This window comes from Dipodomys merriami, unplaced genomic scaffold, assembly GCF_024711535.1.
Source record: "Dipodomys merriami isolate MVZ:Mamm:240054 unplaced genomic scaffold, mDipMer1.0.p SCAF_34, whole genome shotgun sequence".
NCBI classification, from domain to species: domain Eukaryota; kingdom Metazoa; phylum Chordata; class Mammalia; order Rodentia; family Heteromyidae; genus Dipodomys; species Dipodomys merriami.
Genome location: NW_027204937.1, coordinates 10,766,099 through 10,786,526, shown reverse-complemented (window position 1 = coordinate 10,786,526; position 20,428 = coordinate 10,766,099). Strand labels below are relative to the sequence as shown.

Sequence of the window (20,428 nt, the reverse complement as noted above, 5' to 3'; positions counted from 1 at the left end):
ACAGGTGGGACTGGAGACAGAACTGGGTTTCTAGTTCAGGTAGATTATAGAAAATGATTGCCATCTACTCTGCAGACTCTCCTGGCTGAAATTCAATATCTTTCCAGATAAGACTGTGTTTTCCTTTTTCTAGTATCTGCCCAATCAGATCTTGGTAAGACATTATAGTCCACAAAACACTGATGTTTCGGTTTCTCAACTCCTAGGATTTCTTCCTTTTCCTTTACTCATCAATTTGTTCTACTTTTCTTTCCCCAACACTTCAGCATCTAGGGCCCCTTCAACCCCACCTTCTACTGGAGTTTTCTGGTTAAAAGTACAGGCTGTGGAATTAGGCAGCTATTGTGAGAATTCGGATCCCCATTTCTACCAGCCATGGGAGAAAGCTGCTTTATTTCCTAGACTTTCACTGTACACATCAATAACATGAGAGCTAAAAGCCTGTTCTACCTTCTTTATTTGGTTGTTTTGAGACTAAATTAGGGAAAATATCTAGTGTATGATACCTGCTACATAACAGATAGCCTTTCCTTAAATTTGCAACTTCACTGTGAACTCAGTAGATAGAAGTTCTTGGTCCTTTTTTTCTTGATTGAAGAATGAGGTATGAACTTCCCAAGCTCCCCTAATCATATTAGTCTGGTCTAGAGTAAACAAGCTTCTCCTTATATACCACCCACTCCTGTTAATAGAATGATTTCCTCTTGCTACTTTGTGGCTCAAGAACCTTTTCTTGTTCTCCTTTCTTTTTCTCCTGAAGATGTCTTTGGTTTTGAAGAACTCAAATATAGCCACTCGCTGGCTGTGCACATCTTTTCAGATTATTTCTCCATGCTGAGCCTTAGTTTTCTAAACTGCAAGCTATGAACGAATGCTTCTTCCTCACTAGGTTATTGCAACAGTTCATTGGATGCACTTTACCCTGGGTAATCTTATTATCTGGCTCCATAACCCCTGCTCCCCCGAAAGTCATCTCCAACAGTTCAAGCTCTTTGACTACCCTAAGGTCAAGGTCACAGAGCAATCTGGACTAACACTATGTCTTTGATTCTCTCCTCGATTTCAGCACCTAAGCATTGTATGGGCCTGGTAGCATAGTAGGAGGGGATGGGCCCAGTAGAGATATCTGGGGCAGATGAATCTGGTGACAGCTTTCAGAGCTGGAGCCAAGGCTGCTGTGCTGGATCCAGGCACACAGCGTTGCAGTCAGCTGGGTCTTGAATTGAAATGCATCCCATGGTTTTTTGTCTCGACAGGGTAATAAAACATCCTCAGCTAGTATATTATGAATGCAAAGATGCAACACTAGCTCTGCTCTCCACCACCATCTGAACATCTGAGTAGAGGGAGGGATGTGTGAAGCCTGAAGGAAACGGACCTTGACAGGAAGGTGGTAGGTCAGAGCAGATGGCAAGTCCTCTTCTGGGCAGGGAGGGGCTGGAGGCCTCACAACTCTAAGTCATTACTTTCCAATTTTTCATGCCATGACTCTTAGAGAAAGAAGATGCCATTTGTTTGCCCAGTAAAGGAAAAAATGGACAGAGGGAAAAGAAGTTTTCTTTGACTAGAAGTTATTAGCTGCCAGGCTTGGGCCATTGTAAGCTTTATAAGATTGCAAAGGCTGAATGGTCGGTCCCTTGCTACAGCAGTGAGCTGTTCAAGTCTTCAGACGCAGACTCTTTACTAAACTTTCCTCCCTCAGCTAGGGCACGGAAAATGCTAAAGTCCTCTCAGGTCCACTGGATGGGAAACCTAGCTGGAAGGCCTTTTTGGACCCCTCTCAAGTTCTACTGGCTCCTATGGGTGCCCAGTCTTTCCCTGTGGGCACAAAAGTCTGCAAATCTGATCATGCTATTCCTCAAAATGGCCAGTACCTAAGATGACTAAGCAGGCATGTAAAACTAGGACCCCGCTCTTCTTCCCTGCCTCATTTCTCTGCAATTCCTCCCTTAATGATTTAGAACATTTTAAAGAAATATCTTTCCCCCCTTCTCTTTCACTCTCTCTGTATCTCATGGGTCTGCAGGTGCTGGTTTGACTGAGCTGGTATAAACTCATCTAGATGATCAGGCTTCATACTAATTTGGCTACCAAAGACCAGTTGAAGTCAGGTCTGCCTTCTCCGCATTTGTTTTGGGGTAGGACCACTGCAGCAGCAGCTCCCAAGAATATGCTTTTCTCCTAGTGGACTGTCAGAATACCCAGTGCCAAGCCAAATTAACAGACACATTGAAGAATTCTACTCAAGTGTACTGTGTTAGCATCCTATTGGCCAAAGCAAGTTTCCTGGGTATAGCAGATACTAATAAGGCCAGACAGCACACACCAGCCATAGTCCTATTCAATACTTGAAGCCCCAAACAAGTCTTATTAAATAAATAATTGAATTGATAAATGGCCAACATCTGATCCTTTTGATATTGATGTGCTCACTAGCCTTTCTATCTGGTCCTACTATGGTCTGTATACACAGCTATTGGAACCACCGGAGTAAACATAAAATTCTATATCTAGGCTGTAAGGGACCCAAGATCCATTAATAGGATCTATCATTTGTACTTATAGTTGTACCTTGAGTTCTTAGCATATCTGAGCAGAAGGGGATTTTGGAGACTTCTTAGTGTAGCTTTTCCCTGTAAGAAAGCAGAATCCTATTCATTACTGTTCCACAATGCCCAGTACATAGCTTGGTACATGGTAGGCACTTGTTACTGATGGCAAGAGTGGAAGCCCAAAGAGGAGACAATAAAGAGACTGAGTCACACTGTGCTTTTAGTAGACTGGATTCCAACCTGGCTTTTCTAACTTCTAGGACAATACCAGAAACTAACAGAGGTTTGCTAACAAATAGAGGTTTGTTTCTCAACATGGTCCTAAGATGATATGAAGCAAGTCCTTAATTAGTTGTTTCAAATTTGTCTTAGATAACTGGTGGGCCCAACATAGATGCTTTAATGTTGGTGTAATGCCATGAAATAAAAACTAGTGTGATGTACGCAAGAATGCAACCTGGGCTAATCTCCCACCAATCACCAGGTAGAGCCACTTGTCCATTTTGAGATCTGTAGTAAAGGCTCATGACAATGTATACTGTTTACCTAAGACATTTTATGAATAGGCTGTTGATCACTTACAACAATGTGTGTTCACGTGGTAATACAAGTTGGCTTGCACCACTAGCCATCACCACTTGTGGTTGTTTGCACTTGCAGACACATCCAGTCCAGTGCCCTTCCATCCTGGCATTTTAATATTCACAGTGCCACATTCCCCATGGAACAGCCACTGACCATAGCACTTGCCATTTTGAAGACTAAAGTGTTTTGAATTAGTCATGTACATGTGAAGTTGCTGTTCCCTTTCTTGTACTGCTTGAGAATCTAAATATGACTTTTATCAGAGCCCAATAACTTTCTCTCAACAATTTCTTTGGGTAAAAAACTGTGGAAGAGTTTTTCCAATTAAAAACCCCTGGTCACCAAGAAGAAAACCACCAGTAGAGCAGAAGCAGATGAAACACTTTTGAGCAAGGGTTTGTTCTGACAGAACAAACAGCAGATGGTCTTGCTGACTTCCCAGGGGCTGGGATGGATGGGACCAGGCAGGTTGGATCCCACAGGTGACCTGCACAGATAAACGGGAGGTGCAGCAGGTGCTATGGGATCAGTGGGTTCTGTATTCAAGCCTGGCTCTGCCCTCCATAAGTTCTATGATCCTAGTTTCTGGCTTTATCCTTTACCACTTGATGGTCCTGGCTTTCTCTGCAGTGGAATGGAGAGACATGACATTGTCTTAGGAGGAGGAGGAGAAGGGTGTAGTCTACCCATGCCGGTGTTACTGTGGCATCTAGCTAGGCCTCACATAGCTGCATGCTTCATCTGTGTCTTGGACTGTGCCCTTGGCTCTCACCAAGGGACACTATGAGAGACAGTTGCATGACACTTGTGCTGGCATCTGCCAAAGGAATGCTCAGGAGGCCAGAGGCCACTGCCTCTGGGTTCCCAATATGGGTCCCTGAATGAAATGTTTACTTAGGAGCTCAGTGCTGGGAAATGTTTTGCATTGCTTTATAGTGGTATTTTTTTTTGATCCAATTTGCCACAAATGATAAATGAACAAACAAGCAAAGAAGAATAACAGGCCTGCAGATGGACAGACATGCATGAGGCTGTCACACGGGACCTTAGAATGTAACTCCTTACCTACAAAACTATCTAAGATACACTGGGGTCAGAGACTCCCCTTGGCATCTGAATACCTTAGCTCAGCTCACAGATCCTGATCAGACACTCAAACAAGAAGCCTCTGTATCCTCCCTTGGGGAGGCAGATGGCAATACAGTAAGCTCTGAGAGTTCCTTCAAGGTGAAGGTCATCTTGTTTTCTCAATGAATGGTATTTGAATCAGAATCTGAATTGTGGTGTAAGGAGAGGGGAAAGAGGAGAAGAGAGGAAGGAGGAGAGGATTGGAAAAGAATGAAAAGGAAGAACAAAAATGGTTTGCCAGCAGATGGGGCTGAAAGAAAGACGAGTTAGGAAAGGGATGGCTGAGCCCTGCAGTGGTCACAGCCAAACTAGGTCTTAGGCTCAGCACATCACCTGCATTTAATCCTTGCAGATCACTTAAGGACTCAGAGCACTGAGCAACTCATTCACTGACATCTAAACAGAGAATACCAGGCTCAAATGTGAATTTGAGTGCCAAACATTTCTACCATTTATCTTAAGAGAGGGAGCAAAACTAGACAAGAGAGAGTTGGAGTGAAGGAAAGCAAGAAGGGAGGTTAGAGGGGAAGGGATAGGGAGTGAGGATGTGAGAGAAGGGTACATAGAACTACCTGTGAAGATAAGGTGGTGTGACTGTGTAAGTCAGCAAGGCATGAGACAAAGAAAAAGAGAAATGGAAACAAAGAGACTGAGAGGAAGGGAAGAAGGAGGAAAGGAAAGATGAAGGGATGTGCGTGCAGAGAGAAACCTGAGAAATGCTGAAACGCCAGAGGGCTGTGCCTCTCCATCTTCCGGCTCCCCAAAGGGGACTCAGTTCCCACAGAGCTCAAGCCTCAGCCCAGACAAAGAATCTGTGTGCCTTCAGTCCTTCAGCCTAGGAGTTGACTCCCAGAGCCAGCCATGCGCCCTGGGGGCAGAAGAGGGCGCCTCAAGCTCAGGCAACTGAAGAAATTGTAGTTAGCATCTCTTCAAGGCATGCAGATGAGGGAGAGCCTGGAGAGAGAAAAGCCAAACTCTCACTAGCTCTGTGGCTTAACAGCCCTGCAGTCAGCACCTCTCCCCTATGTCAGAATGTCCTTGAGGACTCGGTCCGATAATTGAGTCAATTCAGATCCCCCTGGGTGCCTCCCTGTCAGCTCTATGCCACATCTGCTTTCAGTAATAAACCTTAAGGGGTAGCACACCTGCAACTTTGCATTGCATCCCTCTCTCTTCCCCTAAGAACCATCCCATTGTGCGTACTCATTTTTAACCTCATTCTCACTGACTATTTGATCTGCACAACCTTCATAAGATAGGTATAAGAGAGAATGGAAAATAGAGGTAGAGGTGGACTGTCTGTGATATTACAAAATAAAAACCTGAGGACATTGCAGTTATTAAATTCTATGATAAGTCTCTTGACTATTGCTCATCTCATGTTCCCTAATCCCCAGCCTATAGGGGTGTATGGTTCTTACACCTGAGTCTCCAACTGAGACCAAATCTCAAATATCTCAGTCATTTTGAACCCTGACCTCAATCACAGGTCTTGGCCAGTGACTGAGTACTGAGATCAGTCATTAATAATTTTTTCTCATGTTAAAAAATAAACTGTTATGTCTATGAATACAGATAAGGATGTCAAACTCTACTGGGCTCTCTGTATTTCAAATATGATGTTAAAAATGGCTAGTTAAGAATATCAAGAACCCTTAGAAATCTTAAAAACCTTTCATAGAAGGTTGCATGAAACCTACAATCCAAACAGATTTTTATCTATCCTCATGAACCAAAACTATATTGCTGTCACCTAATTCAGTACTTGGTTTGTCACAATAATGATAATGGTATCACTTATTGAGTGACTACTATTTTCTAAGCAATCTCTTGGGAATTGGAGAAAGTTTTTTCCCCCATATTTCAAATTACTAGAAATGTCCTTGTGAGTTAAGAATCAGAATGACAGATGGGAAGACTGAGACTCAGAGAGATCATGTCACTTGTCACACAACTGGCAAATAGCAGAAGCAAGATTTGCACCCAGGTGAGCCTGGCTGTGAAGGCCAGCCTCATTTTCATCCTATTATTTAACAATGCCATCTGTTAGTTACATCTCAGCTATAAGCTCCTGGACCATATGGTTGTGGTTTTTTCAAAGACATTGATTTTTTTTTTTTAGTGGGCAATCGGAAAATTTTTTTTATCAGGAGAAAGGAGCTCAAGTATCAGAAAGGTGTTGCCTACCACTTCTAAATTGTGTCATCTAACAGGCTTGTGATTCAGAGCACTACACTTCTAGAACCTGGGACTGGTCCTGGTTTAGGATGCCCACTTAGGAACAAAGCCCACCTTTCTCCTCTTACCCTTAGATTCCTTGTTTATGAAATAGACACAATCATATTGGTCTTTCCAGATTTTTGTGAGGACCAAATCACATGATAGTTCTGAATGCAATATATATATATATATATATATATATATATATATACATATATATAGAGAGAGAGAGAGAGAGAGAGACAGAGAGAGACAGAGAGAGAGAGAGAGACAGAGACAGAGACAGAGACAGAGAGACACAGAGAGAGAGACAGAGACACAGAGACAGAGATACAGAGAGAGAGAGAGAGACGTGTGGTTCACTGCTGAATGTTATACCCAGGGCTTGGGCTTGGCGCTCTGAAGGTGTATCATAAATACCACAGGGCTGGGAAGGTGGCTCAGTGGTAGAGCGCTTGCCTTGCATGCTCGAGGCCCTGGGTTCGATTCCTCAGCACCACATAAGCAAAAAGAAAAAAGCCGGAAGTGGCACTGTGGCTCAAGTGGTAGAGCGCTAGCCTTGAGCTGAAGAGCTGAGGGACAGTGCCCAGGCCCAGAGTTCAGGCCCCACGACCGGACCCAAAAATAAAAAAAATAAAAAATTAATAAATAAATACCACAAATCCATTTTGCTTTGCACTGAAAGCCTTAAATCCTCTGTCTCCTCTCCACTCATGAAAGGCAAAATCTGCATAGATTTGAGAGAAGTGGCCTAACTCCTCCTCCCTCCAAGTCCCTTCTTGCATCCTCTCAGCACAACTCCTGCCTCCTGTCTCCTGAGACACATCAAGAGGCCAAGCACGGCCACAACCCCAAGCAGAGGCCCTTGTCTCAGACAGAGTTGGCAGCTGCGTCCTCTTATTGGCAGCACATTTATCATCTTGAGGAAAATATTGATGGATAAGAAATCGCAGACAGGCACTGTGTCTCAGCTAGGCATGCAGCCTCAAGTGAGATTTGATGTGCTGCCTCCAGGTCTTTCTGGAAGAAAAGGAGGACTGGTCTATGGAGAATGGTCTGTCCTGCTAGGTGTCTGACAAAATCACAGGCATAGCCTTACCCAGAACAAAAGAGCTATTCAGTGAATGTGGGTCAGAACCAAATTAAACTCTCGGAATGAAGGTTGGTGGATGGAGGCCCTTTGTCCGGACCTTTCATTTTACAGATGGAGGATCCAGGAAAGGAAGTGATTTGTTCAAGATCACACAGCAAGTCAGTGGCAAACTCCAGAGAATAAACAACCTGGCTCATAAATCTTACATCAGCATGCTGTTCCTTATATAACAATGTCACTGGATTATACTGTGACCAGACAATATACAGTAATCTGAGAAACTGGATCTTGGTTCCTTTGACTTTGTTTCAGAACCATTCTCCAGGGAACACATCTTTTTCAAGACACAAAATAGAGTGAGAAGATCTGGCTGGTGATAATGAATGGCTGGGATAATAGCTTGGAGTACAATCTGTCATTGACCCCCTCCTACTTGCCTTCCCACCCCTGCCAGATTAGGTGCTTTCTCTGCAGCAGTAGTGTGGCTGTGGATCACCAGCTCGGTCAGCTGGTTCTTACAACTCCTCTCCAGCCTCATCCCCTCTCCCTCCCTCCCTTGCACCCAAGGCCTGGATGCATCTAAATGAGGGATACAGCTCTCTTAAAGCTCTGGACCTCGCTCACGCTGCTCTCTGCATGCAAGGTTCTCTTCTACCCCCTTGTCCTTTCAGATCAGGCCTAAGTGATTGCACTACATCGACTCCCATCCTTGGTATCCCTGAAGATGAAGCCAGGTGAGATGTCCTTTCTTTACCACCTTCAGTGCTCCCCTCTGTCACTACACTATCCTGTGTACAGGACTCTCTGCTGCTCCTCTTTTGCTCATCTGAGAACATCTCCAGGAAGAGGCTACAACCATTCAGCTCCGCATTCCCTGAAATAAACACCAGGCTTAGAATGAGGGCAGCCCTCCTGTCGTGATCTTCCATACAGAGATTCAGAATGGAGTTGCCTCCCATGGGTCCTTGTTTGGAACGTTAAGGCCACAGAGGATAAATGTACTCCCTGTGCTCCACGATAACTCTCTAGACCAAAGCAAATACGGAGCTCTCAGATTCTCCTTCTGAGGAAATCATCCCAGTTTCTTTATAGGTATTCCCCATAGGTCAAGCTTGGTGAAGAATGACTGCCTATTCTGGTTTGCACACATCTGTCCTGGTTTTAGCACTTTAAGCTCCCTGTCCCAGGGGGAGCCCCCCTCTCCCCAACCCTACCCAATCCTAGCTTCAGGAACACAGGATGGTAAACTAGCATGATGGGTTTCTTTCCCAACAAGGCTCCTGGGGGCACCCCCTGCTTTGTCAATAACTGAAACAGACTGGGGTCCAAAAATGAACAAAGTTCCAAGGGCTAATGACAGTAGTAGGGTAAAGAAAGGCCAAGCTCTCCTGGCTGTCCAAATCTACTTTTGGTCCATATAATCAGAGTCAGTGTCAATTTTGGCAGGATGGTATGTGGTGGCTATGGAAATTGACATATCACCTTGTTGATCAATATTAAACTTAATAGTATAAGTTAAGATACCTAAACTATTTTAGTACTTAGAGGAAGCCTCATTTCCCTAATCTCTACTTTTAAATTGCTTTTGCATTGTTTTACCCTACTAAAGGCAGAAATTATTCAACAGCATTGTCCTAAATAGTGCCTAAGCCTAAGCCTTCCCCTCCCCCATTTATGTTTGTGGCACTCACCCATTCAACAATGACTCATTAAAATACCTAGGCATTTTATCGTCCTTTAGTCTGTTTGAAACTAAGCGCAAACCTGCCACTCATGATGTAGAGCTTGTGTAAAGTCCTTTTGCTTGGGGGAATCTTTCTACATCTGCACCAGAAGGTGGGGACACAAGTAATTTTGTGCATAAGCGTGTAAGTGAGCCTAAATATAGATAAACAGGTTAGCATTACTTAGGAATTGGCAAAGATTTCTCTTGACCAGCATCTAACAGCCATAATCCTGAAACAATATCAACTCTCCATCCTCAACTTGGTTTCCATGGAGCCTTGCTGCGCTGCTGGGGAAGGCTGGCAGTTAGCACTATAAAGTAACTTTACAACTTTGTAATTTGTAGCTCTCTGCTGACAGTAATATTAACAGCATTTTGAATTATGGCTATAAACTTGACAACAGCAGATAAAACCCTTAGAAATCTCATTTTTTGGGGGGGGATGAGGGAGGTTGGGGGAAGGTAATGACATTTTGGTTTGCCAGGGCTGGGCAAGAAGCGTTCAGGAATCAGAGCACACTTTGATCTAGAGCTGGGAAGTGGGGGAGAGGGGTGTCCAAGACAGGGGTCATAGAGGGAGAGATAGCTGGATGGCATGCCATAGAGGGAGGCTCTGGGGACATCTGGCAGAACTATGCCTGGCTGGTCCTGGATGGCAGACAGGTCAATGTCAAGGCCAGGTGTTGCAGAAGAGTTTCAGGAGGATAGTAAGCTGGCTATGAGTCCCATCCTCTCTGAGACTCAAAGGTAAGGGAAAAGCACCAGAGAGACCTGGAGCTGGACCAGTATGAATTTCAATTCCTACGCTGCCACTTAGTAGACAGGCAGTCTTGGATATGCTATTTGATTTTGTTTTTTGAGTTTCAGTTTCTCTACTTCTGTCTCAAAGGCCCAACACAAAGGATTCATCCATCTCCTTACCTACCTCTGTATTTACTGTGAAGGTCATAACATTTTATCATCAAATCTGAACCCAGAGCAAGGAACAGATTTCCTCAAACCTATGTGGCAAGTTTCAGGCAAAGCCACTGCTCCAATACAGGGATCTTGGCCCTTTACACAAAGCACCTTCTTGCTGTTACAAATTTTACCATCGGTATTTTTCTTATCATTCATTCTTTCATTCATTCACTCACTCACTCACTCAGCCAGTCGATCAGTAAGCATTCATATTTAAAAGTCAATCTCCAAGCAGAGCTCTGGTGGCTCATGTCTGTAATCCAAGCTGGGTACCAGTGGCTCATGCTTGTAATCCTAGCTACTCAGGAGATTGAGATCTACGGACCTGGTTCAAAGCCAGCCTGGGCAGGAAAGTCCATGAGACTCTTTTTTTTTTTTTTGGTCTGGTTGTGGGGCCTGAACTCTGGGCCTGGGCACTGTCCCTTAGCTCTTCAGCTCAAGGGTAGCGCTCTACCACTTGAGCCACAGCTCCACTTCTGGCTTTTCTCTTTTTGCTTATGGGTACTGAGGAATCGAACCCAGGGCCTCATGCATGCAAGGCAAGTGCTCTACCACTGAGCCACCTTCCCAGCCCAGAGACTTTTATCTCTAATTAACCACCAGAAAACTGGAAGTGGTGCTGTGGCTCAAAATGTTTAAGTGCTAACCTTGCGCACAAAAGTGCAATGCCCAGGCCCTGAATTCAAGCCCCATGCAATCTCTAGTCCATGTCTGCAAGGAAGAGAAAAAAAAATAAACAGACATCAGTACAGGTTAGCTTCAAAGCTTTCATTTGTTGTTTGGTTTTTACCCTTGTGGCAGTATTGGGAATTGAATTGGGCCTCATAGTTGATCAGCAGGTACTCAACCACTTGAGCCATGTATCTAGCCCCTTCTTGAATTTTTTATTTTTAGGTAGGGTCTAGCTTTATGCTCAGGCCAGATTGGGTTGCAGTCCTCCTACTTTACTTCTCCATGTCTCTGGGACTGACAGATGTGTACCACTGTACATAGCCGTTTTGCTTCCCTTGTACCTGGAATAATGGGCATATATCACCAAGTCCAGCCATTAGTTGAAAGATAGTCTCACAAATTTCTTTTTGCCTGGGCTGATCTTGAACTGCCATCTTCTGATCTCTGCCTCCCAAGAAGCTATTGCAGGCTTGAGCCACCATATCAAGCTTGCTTATGAATCTTAGAAAGCTATTACTTTTGGTAAGACAAAGAAGAACTGGAGAAGTTCCTGGGTATCTTAAGCTGTCAACCAACAGATCAGACTTGTTTGCCTCTTCTTCGGTTCACCTAATTAACTGGGCATAATGAAAACCCAGGCTGTCTTCCTCAAGTACACACACACATGTTGATAACTCCTCTGAACAATACAGATTTCATTGTCCTTATAGCAGAAGCTAGCTAAGGCTTTCTTCCCTTCATTCACCCTTTCATTTGCCTTCACTGAGGGCCTACCTCGGAGCAGGCTTTGGCTAGTGAGGTGAAGTGATTTCACAAAGCCGTGCGACTATATAAGGGAAACATGGGGAAAAAGCTACTCTGGTAGTAGAATATGAACACCTGTCTCATCATTCTTTTCACCAATTCACCAAGCAGAAGCCAGTGTTGACTGTGCATATCAAGACAAGCATTTCCTTTATTGTAACTTTATAATACTTTGTACCTTTAAGGAATCTATCCAAAAGCCAGGCCTCTCTTCAGAACTTCAGGCCCACAGAGATATCTATCTACCAAAGTTCTCTATTTGGATGTCACAGGAGCCTCAACACCTCATAAATTGAACTCAAAATACCCACCTCACCAGCTCCTTTCTCCAATAGTCTAAGTGATTGCCTACTATCTGACACATTCACATCAACAATCTGAGTGCCTGCCATGACTTGTCCCTCTGCTCTATCTCAAAACCATTAGAACATACTTCGATCCTTCCTGCTACACAGTAGAACGTGTGAAACAGAACTCTCTTAGTCTTGGCTTCAACTAAGATTCCAAAATTTGAGACACACTACATTTCAAAGTAAGGTATGCGACCACCAGGGAGGACTTGCAAAAGGAAACTTGACACCAGTTTTGCAGCCTTCAGCTCATCTTGAGATAAGAGCCCCCTAAGGGATGCAATGACCTTGGTCACAGTGAACCACTCCTGGTGAACTGCTGGCTCACGTGTCAACAGATCGCCAGCACCAAAAAAGTAAACTCCTATTGAATTATCCATGCCAGCCTCTGGAAGCATTGGTTACCTAAGATCCACCCTGATCCTTTCTTCCTCTCCCCTATCCTGCTCAACCTCAGCATCCTAAACAACTACCATTCTGCCAGGAAAAAAAGGAGGTGTGTGTATGGGGGGGGGTGGAAATCAGGGGAGCAGAAGTCAAAGCAGAGCTCCTTAGCCATCATATTTGATGGATTGTTTGAGTAGCTTGTTTGAGATAGAACTTAGCTAGAGGATGGGGAGGATTTTTCTTTGAAGAGATTTGGTGTTTTTGATTGGGCTAGACATGGTAATTGCTCAACTGAGACTGTTTTGTGACTAGAATTAATTAGAGATCTTTTAATTTCCTGAGAGTTATTGGAAACTCATGGGGCCTGCCAGAGCTTTTATACCTCTAGATCTATAATCTATGTCCACCTATCTGTAAAGCCAGTGGATTTGACAAACAATAAACTTGTTTCATAATTGTCCCTTGTTAGTACTGTATATGAACCTGCTCCACCTTCCACATATTTTTCTCCTCTTCATGGCCTGACTCTGTTTCTGTTCACTGATCGCTGGACATGTCTACCCCAGCTCCAGCTACTTTCCAATGCTTGCATAGGTCATCCTCCCTGGCATCTGGATTCTCTCCTGTACTCTATGCCAGAAAGGTTGTTGCACCCCTTTTTCCACCGATTTCATCTCATTCACCCTGCAGGTCTGAGTCCTAGGTTCTATTACTCCAAGAAGTTTTTCCCACTGTCTCTCCCACCACCTTAGTTGGGTTAGATGACTCCCGCTGCTTCTCTAGCCAGGAGAGTTCTCTATGAGAGCACTTTCTCCCTTCCTTGAATTGGTCTTCTTAAAGGCAGGAATCATGCCTATTTTCTATCTCTTTCTAGTACTTAATGAATTTTTCTGTCTAGATGAGTAAACAAATGATGTCTTCAATGTTTGATGTATGTTTCAGAGGACCCATTGCACCCAGCATAGTAGGATCTGGATGACCACACCCTTCTCCCACAGCCAGCATTATCTGACTTCAATAAACTACAAGCCTGGGTGGCAACTGATCCACTCTGGGACTCTAGGTCTCTTTCCATAATGCTTTTTTTTTTTTGCCATTTATTATGTCAAAGAGCTATTTCCTGTTGGCTTGTAACCAGACCATAAACAAAGGGAGGAGAAGCTCTTGGTTACTTTATGATTCCAGTTTAGCCTTCTCCCTTCTGTTCTTAAATCATTTGAACAGAGCATATTTATTACTTGGCGGACTGGTAAAATGTAAATAGGGTTTGCTGAAGAATGCTCCAAAAGTCTAAGGAATCTATCATTTCCCAACAACAACAAAAAATAATAAATGATAAGAAGGAAAGTCAAGAGACCTAATATTTAGTAATATCAAGTATTGTATGTGCTTAGTCATTCACTTGATCATGACAAGAACTTTCCCCTACCAACCTCACAGCAATCTTGAGAAGTTAACAATTATTAACCTCACTCTAAAGACGAGGTTCAGAGTGGTTAAATAAGTTAGAGCCCTGAGAAGGAATAATACTAAGCAAAACTCACACTTGGAACTCTGACACCAGAGCTGCTTTCTTGCCACACTGGGGATAGGCAAGTGTCCCAGAAGCCAGGAACCAGAAAGGTATCTGAGGATGTCTCCTCTGTTAAGTTGTTGTAAAAATCCATGGTTTTCCAGAAAATTACCTCTATTTACATTTTAGCCCCAGGCTTTTCTCGAAGCCAGGGAGAGGCCTGGAAATTAGGAATCCCTAAACCATTAAAGACTGAAAGTAGCTATTGGTTTGATCTGATCAGCTGCTAGGACACTGTTTACTGATCACAATTTCACAAAAACATAGACTCACATAGCAGATTTAGAACCACAAAAAGTTTCAGAGTATCAGAGCTGGAAACAATCAGAGTAGTGAGCAAACATACACAATTTTATTTCATACTAATTCTGACAGGTAGGAAGTATTCCACCCTGGAGGTCAAGACTGGCTCAAAGACATCTAGTCAGGCATTATGGTGGAATTAAGATTCAAGTCTCCATTGCTGATTTCAAAGCCAGATCATTGGGGTGAAGATTCAAGAAACAGATGGAAAGCTATGTGGTCTGCAGGACTGAGAAGAAGGAGACAGGGGCATTTTTGTTGAGTGCCTGATTACCTTGCAATATGGGAGTGATTTTTATTTTATAACTGGGGAAACAGACTCAAGAGTAGTGAGATAAGTAGCCCAAAGTCAACAGCTAGGTAAGGATCAGAAACTATGTCCTCCATTGTACTATTTCCCAGACATGGAAGAGAAGGAAGTCAGAGAACAAGACTAGAAAAGAGCCATTCTGGATAAAAGACACAAGGAGACTCCATTACAGGAAGTGTGTATCTCCCTTCTGCATGAACCAGATGGCATTTTGTGGTGACTCCATCACTGTCCTACCAACATAGCTTCTTCTCTGACATAAAAGTGGGGTCTCCTTCATATCGACGTTTTCAGTAATTTGACCTGTAGTTACTCATACATTTAATTTCTTTTGTCAGTGAGGAAAGCAAGGTTCAGTGAGTTTATGTAATTTTCTCATCTGTTAAGTGGCCGAGAGAAGATTCAAATCCTGATACATCTGAATATAAAGTCTGTTCTCTTTGCTAGCACCATATTTTTCCCCCATGAATATCCTAAGCCTACAGCAGGGGTAGGAAAGCATGAAAGTCCTCAGTGTCTTTGTAAAGGTGAGGCAGCTTACCTCAGAGAGGCTAGAGGACTTACTGAAGGGCACTGTCTGGGATGTGACTTGTGCTGTCATCAGAACCAGGTCTCCTGACTCACAGTCTAGAGGACACTTCCTCCCAGACCATCCTGCCATTCCCATCAGACCATGTAATTTCTTTTTCTGATTGGGACATGGAGCCAGCAGCCAGCGAAGATCACAATCTGTCTGGCTAAAGTCTCTCTGTTATAAAATAGATGAGGATTTCAAAAAGAAATAAAAGTATCATCCTTGTGTGCATTGAAATTAGCCTTCACTTCTCTGGTGTAACTCTAGTTTCTCCTTTTCATCCTCTGGCAGACAGAACAACAGTTTCCTTGCTTTGTTCTGCTGGTATACAACTTCTCCATTTATCCTTGACGCTCTCTAACCACTACCTCCTGTGTCCCACTACCATCCCCAAACACTTCACTCCCCACTCTTCCCAATCCTACATTCAAGATATCCTACAGCCAACAATGTAGTCTAGGCCTGGACCATCTTCCATCTGGATCATCTTAACAGCCTTCTAAGGCATGTCTTCATCTGTAGTTCTGGCATCTCCATCACTCCTATTGAAGTCCCGTGTATAAGCCAGGTGATGGTAGCTTATACCTGCAATCCTAGCAACTTAGGTGGCTGAAAATGATGGATGGTTGGCTAAGATCAGTCAAGGCAGAAAAGCTCATGAGGTCCCTTCTTGGTCTGGATCTGTGCACAATGGTACAGATGTCCTCTTTGGGGAATAAGCTCGAACTCTTCTTCAGGAGCTCCTTCCATCTCCTTTGGAGCAAAGCAGGTGCAGAATGGAATTGACTAATGAATGTACTAAAGTGTGATGGGATTCTGGAGAAGTCACTGACCACAAATCATCAAATGGGGGTGGAGGGGGAGGAGGCTGAGGGGGCCTCTGTGGGGGCACAAATGGCTAGGACTTTGGAAAATAGCTCATGTGTTTCAGTGCAGAACCTGCTGCCTTGGCCTTGCGGAGTGAGCAGATTTCAAGATGGCTGTCTCAGTTTCTGTGCTTGTGGGGAGGGGACTCTGTTCTATAGGGGATGGAACACTGCTGTAATATCAGGCCTACCCCTTATTAGCCTCACTCCCTCCCAGACTCTTGCCCTGCTTCCCATGTTCCCAGCAAAGTAACTAGGAGCTACCAGGCTGCCATTGGCTCAGTGGACTAGTCCAAAAACACATCTTAAAGGTTAAAGAAGGGATAAGAGGAACTTTTACTTCTGTAGAAGGAAAACTTATTTATATGGTGGGCCTTCCATACCTATGGTTTCTGCAGTTGAGGATTCTGCTAACCATAGACAGAAAAGATTTTTTAAATTCACTTGCAATAAATATGTATACTTTTCTTGTCATTACTCCCTAAACAATAAACTATAACAAGTATTTACACAGTATTTACATTGCACTAGGTATTATAAACAGTCTGCAGATGATTTAATGTATATGGGAATATATATGCAGGTTATAAGTAAATACTATACCATTTATATGATGAGGTCTAGAACAAAGCCCTGCCCCCACCCCCACACCAGATACTGAAGGACAACAGTCCACAAACTTTTTCCCATCCTTTTCCTTTTTTGTCCATCAACTATAGTTCTTTCTCTGAGAAAATTATGAGTTGGGAAAGGAGAAAGAGATTAATGTTAAAACCAAACGATAAATGAAAGCAGAGTACATTACGATCTGTCACAGCCATAATACAGTGGTTTTTGGAATTAAAACCAACACACAGGAAGATAGAATTACTAAATAATCCCCTTTTAAAAATCAAAGCCAGCACTGGTGGCTCATGCCTGTAATCCTAGCTACTCAGGAGGCTGAAATCTGAGGATCATGGTTCAAAGTCAGCCTGGGCAGGAAAGTTGGTGAGACTCTTATCTCCAATTAACCACCAGAAAACCGGAAGTGGCGCTGTGGCTCAAGTGGTAGAGTGCTAGCCTTGAGCTGAAGAGCTGAGGGACAGTGCCCAGGCCCAGAGTTCAAGCCCCATGACCACCACCACCAACAACCCAAAACCCAAAGAAGCCAAAGAACAACCCCTAATTTCATTATGGCCAACTTAGGAGTTTTAAGGTAAATTTTATGAAGAAACTAGGAGAAAAAGTAAAGAAAGGGAAATAGATGCACTGAGGACAAGGGCAGGAAATTAAGAAAGATGGAGGGGAAGTGAAAAGGAGAGAAAGAAAGCAAAGAAGGATGGGAAGAAAAGAGAAGACAATATGAAACAGAGAGACAAAGGCAAGTGAGGAGGGAGGGGTAGAATGAGAAGGAAAAGGAGCAGGGAGGAGAAAATAAGAAAAAGGAAAAATAGTGGGTAGAGAGGGGAGAACGTGTCAGAACAGAGTATTAGAAGACAGAGATAAAAGAGAAAATGGTTTTACATGTTTAGAGTTAGAAGGAGTCAGTCATTAAACTCTACCTTGGAACCTTTGAGTGTCATCCTGTAGGAGCCTGTGTGCTTACATACCTCAGACAGCAGCAGACTCAGGCTGCCTGTGGTGTCTCATGCTTATAATTCCAGCTACTCCAGAAGAAGAGATTGGGAAGACCATGGAGCCATCCTGTGCAAAAAGTTAGTGAGACCATATCCTGACAAATAAGCCAAACATAGCTGTGCGTGCTATCAACCCAGCTACATGGAGAGGGAAGTGGGGAGGAAGATGAGGTAGGAAGATTATGGTTTGAAGATGGACTTGGACAGAATGTAAAAATCATTAAGGCAAAAAAGGGCTGGAGATGAGACTCAAGGGGTAGAACATTTACCTATGAAGCCCAAGACTTTTAAATTCAAACACCAGTACAACAACAAAACAGGTGATGGAAAACTTGTCTTACAAGAGAAGGGAGGGTAAAGGAAAGAGAGAGTGGCCAAGTAGGGAGGCCTGGGTCCAGGGGGATTTGGAACTTGGGAACTGTAAACGCAGTTGGAAGGATGTCCATGTGAATGGCATATGAAGGTCAGGGGTGAACAAGACAGTATGAAGATGCGATCCCCAGGTCTTGCTACCTTTATGCTTACCCAAAATCTACCTTTTTCCTGAGCAGGGACTGACTCCTGACCTTCCCAGGAATGCCTGTCAGATGGATGAGGGGTGGCCTATGACCAGGTGGGTACCTGCTGAAGGATACAGGCTTCTTCAGTGTAGGGCACAGCAGCTGTGGTGCCCCCTATGATGTAGCTGTAGAAGGAGACCTCGAGGGTATAACAGTAGGAAGTGTGGTCCAGGAGCCCACCGAGGAAGCGTCGGCCAGTCCCTGCCTTCACTGCATCCCGGTTGAAGGACGTGCTTGACTATGAGAGAAAGTCAAAGGGAACTATTAGTATTGGGCTCCTTCTGGCTACTGAGTCACAAGAAAATCATACCGTGTCTCCAGGTCTTCTTCATTAGAAATCCCATCTCTTGGGGTTATTAAAAGGATAGATGGGATCAACAATCCCAATTAAGTGAAAGAATTGAGTAGGGTTCTTGGATCATAGTGACTGCCCTTCAACAACTCTCGATGGAAATTTGACAAGGGGCGCATCGAGTGCCAGAAAGCAGACAGGGAAGTAGAAAGGACTATGTTATGCTGATCATCAGAAATAAACTATAGGCAGTGCTTTCAGTTTATCATCTTGTTCTCACATGTAGTGTCTCATTTAGGCTTCAAAGGAAGGCCTAAGCATAATTGTTAACATTTTAACTCTTTACAGTTAGGAACTGACGCTCATAAAGGGAGGGGGGGTAGCGGGGAGGATTGCGGGGGGCGGGGAGGATGGGAAGGGATGGGAAGGGGAAACAAAGGAGGAGGCTACAATGTTTGATAAGAAATGCACTCATTATCTTGCCCATGTAATTGTAACCCCTCTGTACAGTATGTTCACAATAAAAAATAAAAATAAATAAATAGTAGAGATCTGAGCCTAGGATTATGTGCCTGCAGGTAACCCCATGTTTCCAACCCCACTAGAGATAGCTAGGTTCGTGTCCCACATCAGCAGAGGTTGGGGGTCATGCTGCTTCATTAGGGTGTTGACATAACCCATTATTGTAGATAGAAAAGAATGAGAAGTTCCATCCAGTCCTCTGTTGAAACACAAGTTCTACTGCCTCTTGATGGTGAAACAGTAAGTATGTTGCTTTAGTTGGCTTAACATCAGTTTCTCATCTGTATAGTGGAATTGCGAGGGTCAATTCACATGATGTTGTGAACTTATGGAAATCTAAGGGAATGAAAACTGTGGTTTTAGTAAGAGGATATTTGCAGTATTCAGGAGATTAAAGAAGGAAAAGAGGGAAAAAAGAGACAGTGAAAGAAACAAAACTCTTTGTGTGTGTGTGTGTGTGTGTGTGTGTGTGTGTGTGTGTTAAAGTAAAAGAACAGATGAAAAAAATCATAGAATGTCAGATGGGAAAAGGTCTCTTTGAAACCCTTGTAGTGATATCTAACTCTCCAATTTTGGAGTTGGGATCTGAAAATCAGAGAAGTGACCCTGATTGGATCAGGATAGATAATTTGACTCCAGCCTTGAGTTCCTAAGGAGATTGCACTGCAGGAACATCATTAGACAAAGTCAGAAATAAGGCTTCCAGATGGTATATCTTCTGTAGGTCCTGGAAACCTCACCCTTGAGAGGGTCTCTGAGACCTGTGACCTACCTTCCAAGGTATCTGGACCCAGGAGGCCAGAGCCTGCTCTGAAATTGCCCTGGTTTCAAAGAGACAAGTTGGCCATCCCATAGAGTTTCCTACATAAAGTGTGGCTATTTTTGTCCAATATATCTTCAAATGGGCAGGTACATGCTTTGATTCTACCTTTAATTGATGGATACTTTGCACTAGATTCTCAACTCTCCTGTACCATTGGTACCACTTAGGTAGAAAGAAAGACTAGACTAAACGATCTCAGTTTCTCTCCTGGTCTAACATGCAAAGATTCTTGGATTCAAAATGCATTTTACAGAGCAGAAAGAAATCCATCATCCTCACTAATGTCCAGCCTGAAGCAATGAGCAGGTGAATTTTCAGCTCATCAACTCCAAAAATTGCTATGACCTCCATGGGTTTCTCCCCCTGTGGCCACATGGAAATAACAAGGCCCAGAGATTTAGTGTCAAAACAAAGGGAAATGGGCAAAAAAATCACATGCTCCAGCATTATATTCTGATCCTTCCCTTATCTTTGCTCTCTGCTCTTTTTCACTTTTGCCTTCTGCTGCA

At 43.6% G+C, this 20,428-nt stretch overlaps 1 protein-coding gene across 1 annotated transcript in view; it reads right to left on the bottom strand.

Moving 5' to 3' along the window:
* LOC138803359 (cytosolic carboxypeptidase 6-like) overlaps positions 1-20,428 on the bottom strand; it is a 98,877-nt gene that overhangs the window by 28,614 nt on the left and 49,835 nt on the right. Inside the window, exon 4 of the mRNA XM_069987281.1 lies at positions 18,358-18,520. Coding sequence (XP_069843382.1) covers positions 18,358-18,520 — 163 coding nt within the window. The remainder of the gene's footprint in view (positions 1-18,357; positions 18,521-20,428) is intronic.